The sequence below is a fragment of the Bufo gargarizans genome, unplaced genomic scaffold, assembly GCF_014858855.1.
Source record: "Bufo gargarizans isolate SCDJY-AF-19 unplaced genomic scaffold, ASM1485885v1 original_scaffold_887_pilon, whole genome shotgun sequence".
Taxonomy (NCBI): Eukaryota; Metazoa; Chordata; class Amphibia; order Anura; family Bufonidae; genus Bufo; species Bufo gargarizans.
In genome coordinates, this window is record NW_025334744.1 from 71,500 (window position 1) to 78,879 (window position 7,380).

Here is a 7,380-nt window from a genome sequence, read left to right on the forward strand (position 1 = left end):
CGCCATCACTACCTGATCCTTCTCTGCATTCTGAAGGTGTCTCTATATACAAGTAGAAGGAAAACCTTGCTCGTCAGAAGAGTTGGGGGTATCTGCTCCCGATCGGCAGGGCATTTCATCTCCAATATCATGCGCATGCACAGTAAAGCTGGAGCCCTTCTGTCAGATGAGTCCTGCTTCACTGTGCATGCGTCAATCAGCAGATGGTGGCACGTGTATGAGATGTCAGACACTTGTGCGACATACAAACCAGACTGGGCACGGACCTTCCTGACTACAGTGCTTGTCTTGGAAAGCGTAGTGAAGGAAAGAGTGATGATGATGATGGTTCAGGTGGAGATGGATGTGGAAATAATTGACGCTTCTGTGTTCCTGGATATAAAGCGTAGAGCTGGCAAGAAATAGGAACCTGGGATCATAAAAGACCTCGAGAAGAATAAGGATTGTACTTGCTGTGGACTCCAAAGCAGGACAGAAGTGTCGCTGGAGAAGATCCTGCAGAAGCCCTCGGATAGTGAAGAAAGCGCAGAACCTGAAACGAAACTGCCCGATGAGTGCGCTGGAAGCGCAGGCGGTGGCTGGAGACCGGAGAGACAAATCTAGTATTCTGGAGCCATAGTCTTGTGCGTGCCTCCTTGGAGCCCAGTGTTGCAGGAATTCTGGAATCGGCCCTCGCAGATGTAGAATGTGGCCCCTGGTTGGGCTCCCAGCACATGGTAAGCGTACGACAAAGAAAACAGGAGGGTCCAAGAAATGCACGGGGCGCCAAAAATATATATAAAAAGCTTTATTTATACAAGAACAAAGCAAAACTAAAAAAATTATATGTGAAATAAAGGGTCGTTACTGAAGACAAAATCAGCGAATCCACGTTCTGTCTGAGGCTACGACGAAAATAAAGTGAAAACCGTGCATAAGGTTATTATGTGGGAATCACACGTCCCTCCGCACTGCGCAGAAGCCGAGATATTGCTCAGGTAGTGGGGCGGCAGCTACACATCTGCACCGCCATACTGGTCACCCCCCGATACCACGAGTCTAGCCTGCCGCCGGCTCCACTACAGGGGCCCCGCTTGCCGTCGTACTCGGCGCTAGTCGCACTGAGGTTTGCCTGGCATGGGGTGAGAAACTGCTTTGCATACGGAAGCATTAAGGAAACATTCGCCTACATGTATCGACGATGTACATATGAACACGTGAGCGCAGCCCCGCTCCGTCCGCACAGGACAACTCGTCATTTCCCATCCCGAAATGGAAGCGTTGGATATGGAGCAGTTACATAGACAATTAGGACTGGGGATAAATTACATAATTACAACACAAACTGGAGCAGCGCGGTCCGCCCCAACAGACACTGGACAGTGGATGTACGGATGATGACCCCCAGGATAGAATACAGCATAAAACACATGAAATTACAGGTCAATGAAAAACTAAAACGTTCCCCCCTTTCCAGAGACGGCCTGACTCTGAGACGCAGCTCTCACATTACACATGGTACAACCTGGGCCTTCTCGGGCTTTAATTCTATGCAGGAGGCACGGGGAGCGCGAATACATACGGAGCCGTTCCGAGAAGACCGGCCCGCTGCTAAAGTTTTCCCATAGGACTCAAAGGGAAAAAACAAATCACTTTAAATAAAACCAAAAATAAAAACAATGCTGTGGCAATGGCGGGGCGTTCTTATGCGTTTTCCATCCCGAAAGTCTCCTGTGATGCATAGACCATGTAGAGAAATCCGTCCTCGTCCTTTTCCCGTTCGTAAACCTCAGAAATTGGAGTGGACACGCTCACCATACTGTGGCCATTCACTAGCAGGAAGAAAGCTTGGTTGGCGTTCAGCTGCAGACGTCGCCTGCAAAACCCAGAAAAGGAGCAAAGTCACATCCCGCAGAGGGTCGCATTATTGTGCTGCACACCGCATGCGGACCTCAAAGGGGTCGGAGACACAATGCAAGTCTATGGGCACAGCAGGAGGCGGAGCTGGAACGGCTGCTGCTGCTCCGAGATCCGACTCCTGGCACGCAAATAAGTGTGTGTGTAATGTGCATGTATGCCCTTAAAGGGTTGTCGGTCACACACATTGGCGTCATACTGCTCGGATAGCTCTGGAACTGGGACCCCCGCCGCAGTGCGCTTTCCATTTACTTCTATGGGAGCTCCAAACACAACTGACAAGTGCGCTTGGCCATTAATGGGTTTTCTGGGGTCTCCTATATTGAGGACCTCCTCAGGATAGGTCATCAATAGGAGATTGGCGGGGGTCCGACACCCAGCACCCCCTCCAATCAGCTGTATGAGGAGACGGCGCACACGTCTCTCTTCCTGTTTTGCCACAGACATAGCAGCAGCGCGCCGGGTGTCGGACCCCCACCGATCTGATATCCAGGCCCTATCCTGAGGAAATGACATGGGCCATTCCGGTTACGGTGTGCGATGTGTACACGTGGGTTTGCTTGTCACGTGCAGACACATCCTTCTAAGGATTTTCATACTTGTGACCTGTCCTCTGGATAGGTGATTAGTATCTGACAGTGGGGGGCTGACACCCGGGCCCTCCGCCGGTCAGCGGTTTAGTATCTGACGGTGGGGGGCTGACACCCGGGCCCTCCGCCGGTCAGCGGTTTAGTATCTGACGGTGGGGGGCTGACACCCGGGCCCTCCGCCGGTCAGCGGTTTAGTATCTGACGGTGGGGGGCTGACACCCGGGCCCTCCGCCGGTCAGCGGTTTAGTATCTGACGGTGGGGGGCTGACACCCGGGCCCTCCGCCGGTCAGCGGTTTAGTAAAAGCAGTGAACGCCATGGCCTCCTCCGTGCTCACAAACACAGCGCCGCCATGCTCGGTATCGCGCTCATCCCCATTCACTTCTATGTGGTGAGCTGCCCCTAGGCCATGTGACTGATGAACGTGTCACTGACCCAGGAAAAGCAAAGAGAAGGCCGCGGCGCTGACCGGCAGGGACCCCGGGTGTCGGACCCCCACCCATCAGACACTGATGACCTATAGTGAGGATAGGTCATCAGTATAAAAATCTCCGAAAAGCCCTTTAATGTGTAGATACTGAATGCATGCGTGTGTAATCCGTATGGTGTACAGGGGCCCCGCGCCGCCAGTGTCCAGATACTGAACCAGCGGGGAGGCATTGTACAGTGCTATATGCACTGGGCTCGTGTCTTACCGGATGATTTTGATGAGCTCGCTCATATTGACGTGATCCGGGACCAGGAACTTGGTTTTGTCCAGCACTGGGAGCTGCTTCTCCCCCTTGTACCTCTCGATAATCACCTGTAGGAGAGCAGGAGAGAGCGTCAGCATGCCTACACCTGGAGCACCCTCCTGCCCGCGGGAGCCCGTGGGGCAGCATCTGTGGCTTCTTCCAAAACTCCCATCCAGCAACCATAGGAGTCACTGATCCCTCCCACTCAGCGCCATTTCTGTGATGAGGACTGAGGTCCAGTGACTATTGGAAATGTCCGAAAATACTCACTGTCTGCAACCAGGACAATGGCGGCACTGAGGACCGCAGGAGAAGCGTCATGTGACCGAGCGAGGGGCTGCTGCACAGCCAGAGATGTGATCTCACTTCCTGTGCCCCCTCCTCATCTGCCGCGGCTGGAGCGTTATAAGAGGAGCGGCTGATATCAGTCACATAGGATGTAATGTCTGGAGGTTATATCAGCACTGGAGCGTTATAAGAGGAGCGGCTGATATCAGTCACATAGGATGTAATGTCTGGAGGTTATATCAGAGCTGGAGCGTTATAAGAGGAGCGGCTGATATCAGTCACATGTGATGTAATGTCTCTGGAGGTTATATCAGCGCAGGAGCGTTATAAGAGGAGCGGCTAATATCAGTCAAATGTGATGTAATGTCTGGAGGTTATATCAGCGCAGGAGCGTTATAAGAGGAGCGGCTGATATCAGTCACATGTGATGTAATATCTCTAGAGGTTATATCAGTGCTGGAGCGTTATAAGAGGAGCGGCTGATATCAGTCACATAGGATGTAATGTCTGGAGGTTATATCAGCACTGGAGTGTTATAAGAGGAGCGGCTGATATCAGTCACATAGGATGTAATGTCTGGAGGTTATATCAGCGCTGGAGCGTTATAAGAGGAGCGGCTGATATCAGTCACATGATGTAATGTCTCTGGAGGTTATATCAGCGCTGGAGCGTTATAAGAGGAGCGGCTGATATCAGTCACATATGATGTAATGTCTCTGGAGGTTATATCAGCTCTGGAGCGTTATAAGAGGAGCAGCTGATATCAGTCACATAGGATGTAATGTCTCTGGAGGTTATATCAGCGCTGGAGCGTTATAAGAGGAGCGGCTGATATCAGTCACATAGGATGTAATGTCTGGAGGTTATATCAGCACTGGAGCGTTATAAGAGGAGCGGCTGATATCAGTCACATAGGATGTAATGTCTGGAGGTTATATCAGCGCTGGAGCGTTATAAGAGGAGCGGCTGATATCAGTCACATAGGATGTAATGTCTCTGGAGGTTATATCAGTGCTGGAGCGTTATAAGAGGAGCGGCTGATATCAGTCACATGTGATGTAATGTCTCTGGAGGTTATATCAGTACTGGAGCGTTATAAGAGGAGCGGCTGATATCAGTCACATATAATGTAATGTCTCTGGAGGTTATATCAGAGCTGGAGCGTTATAAGAGGAGCGGCTGATATCAGTCACATAGGATGTAATGTCTCTGGAGGTTATATCAGTGCTGGAGCGTTATAAGAGGAGCGGCTGATATCAGTCACATGTGATGTAATGTCTCTGGAGGTTATATCAGTACTGGAGCGTTATAAGAGGAGCAGCTGATATCAGTCACATAGGATGTAATGTCTGGAGGTTATATCAGCGCTGGAGCGTTATAAGAGGAGCGGCTGATATCAGTCACATAGGATGTAATGTCTGGAGGTTATATCAGTGCTGGAGCGTTATAAGAGGAGCGGCTGATATCAGTTTTGTGTTAACCCTTTACCCTCACATGTCCTGGATTTTCCCAGCTGTACTTTTTACACATGTTGCAATCACAGTTGTCATTATGCAAAACTAAAACCCGTCAGATTTCCCAATAGTCTCCCGGGGCGGCAGCTTACTGGCATTGAGCGGTGGCGTTAGATGAGATCGGGGGGCACTCACCGGGATTTTGTTAGGGTGCTGCTCTCTGATCAGCCTCACATCTTCCACTCTCTGTTCTGGAACAAAAATAAAGGAAATATCAGACGAGGCGTCTAAGAGCGAAACGACCCAGAGAGAGGAGGCTGATGGGACGCAGCCTGCACTCTGCGCCACGGGGCGGGGGTCAGTCACAAATGCAGATTCCCTGGAACATGAACACGTTTCGCCCTGGCAGGTGCATGCTGGGAAATACTTGACAAATCAGATTATATATCAATGTGACCGTTATCATCAGTGACTGTAACATTGCTGAAGGAGGTTTCCATTCACTCACAAGAGGCAGAGGCCTTGTCTGTTATACCATCTCGGACCCACAGGGGGCACATGGAGTCAGCATGGCGGGCACAGGCTCTAGCACTTCACAGGCAGCGATGCAGGGTTTTTCCCTCTGTTTCTTGTTTAGTTTTTTTTTTAAAGATGTTTAACCGCTTCCTGCCCCGGCCTGTTTTAGCCGTTACCATGGTGATATTTTCTTCACTGCACCTTATAAAAGTTGTTGTTTTTTCCCTGGCATCACATGTAACACTGTTACTATTATTAATACACTGGGACGCTTTTTGTATTACTTGTGACGCTCGGAGTACTGCGCGGCTTTCACTTTCTATATGACGGCTCCGCGTACTGCACCAGTTAGGGAAGTCCTTTAAAGGGATCCTTTCCCAGTTGTAACTCGAGTGAGTATTGCAGTTTTCACAAGGGTTATGACAATGACATGGCGCTGTGTATCCGTACGCTGCGCGACCGCGGTGCCTGGAGTGGGATAACAATGATGGCGCCTGACCTTAGGAGCCTTTTAAATATCGCAGCCGCCATAGAATTAGATGATGTCACTGAGGCAGAAATGAAGCTCCCAGCCGCACCGCCCTGACCGCCATTACCCCGATCTCACCCTGTGACCCGCTCCTGGCCGTGCCACCCTGACCGCCATTACCCCGATCTCACCCTGTGACCCGCTCCTGGCCGTGCCACCCCGTCATTACCCTGATCTCACCCTGTGACCCGCTCCTGGCCGCACCGCCCTGACCGCCATTACCCCGATCTCACCCTGTGACCCGCTCCAGGCCGCACCGCCCTGACCGCCATTACCCCGATCTCACCCTGTGACCCACTCCTGGCCGCACCGCCCTGACCGCCATTACCCCGATCTCACCCTGTGACCCACTCCTGGCCGCACCGCCCTGACCGCCATTACCCTGATCTCACCCTGTGACCCGCTCCTGGCCGCGCCACCCCGTCATTACCCCGATCTCACCCTGTGACCCACTCCTGGCCGCACCGCCCTGCCCGTCATTACCCCGATCTCACCCTGTCACCCACTCTCGGCCGCACCGCCCTGACCGCCATTACCCCGATCTCACCCTGTGACCCACTCCTGGCCGCACCGCCCTGCCCGCCATTACCCTGATCTCACCCTGTGACCCGCTCCTGGCCGCACCGCCCTGACCGCCATTACCCCGATCTCACCCTGTGACCCACTCCTGGCCGCACCGCCCTGCCCGTCATTACCCCGATCTCACCCTGTCACCCACTCCCGGCCGCACCGCCCTGCCCGTCATTACCCCGATCTCACCCTGTGACCCACTCCTGGCCATGCCACCCAATCATTACCCCAATCTCAGCCTGTAACCCGCTCCTGGCCACGCCACCCTGACCGTCATTACCCCTATCTTACCCTGTGACCCGCTCCGTCCCGTCATTACCCCGATCTACGCCTGTAACCTGCTCCGCCCCATCATTACCCCGATCTCAGCCCGTGACCCACTCCGCCATTACCCCGATCTCACCCTGTGACCCGCTCCGCCCCGTCATTACCCCGATCTCACCCTGTGACCCGCTCCGCCCCATCATTACCCCGATCTACGCCTGTGACCCGCTCCGCCCCGTCATTACCCCTATCTCACCCTGTGACCCACTCCGCCCCGTCATTACCCCTATCTCACCCTGTGACCCACTCCGCCATTACCCCGATCTCACCCTGTGACCCGCTCCGCCCCGTCATTACCCCGATCTCACCCTGTGACCCGCTCCGCCCCGTCATTACCCCGATCTCACCCTGTGACCCGCTCCGCCCCATCATTACCCCGATCTCACCCTGTGACCCGCTCCGCCCCATCATTACCCCTATCTCACCCTGTGACCCGCTCCGCCCCGTCATTACCCCTATCTCACCCTGTGACCCGCTCCA

At 53.3% G+C, this 7,380-nt stretch overlaps 1 protein-coding gene across 1 annotated transcript; it reads right to left on the bottom strand.

Moving 5' to 3' along the window:
* Window positions 1–772: 772 nt before the first annotated feature.
* On the bottom strand, window positions 773–6,892 carry MAP1LC3B (microtubule associated protein 1 light chain 3 beta). Its single transcript, XM_044275112.1, has 4 exons — window positions 6,868–6,892; window positions 5,157–5,377; window positions 3,181–3,287; window positions 773–1,855 (listed from the first exon to the last, which is right to left on the bottom strand). Exons 1-4 carry the CDS (start codon window positions 6,890–6,892, stop codon window positions 1,684–1,686), a joined length of 525 nt encoding a protein of 174 aa, XP_044131047.1. The 3' UTR covers window positions 773–1,683.
* Between the last annotated feature and the right edge of the window lie 488 nt (window positions 6,893–7,380).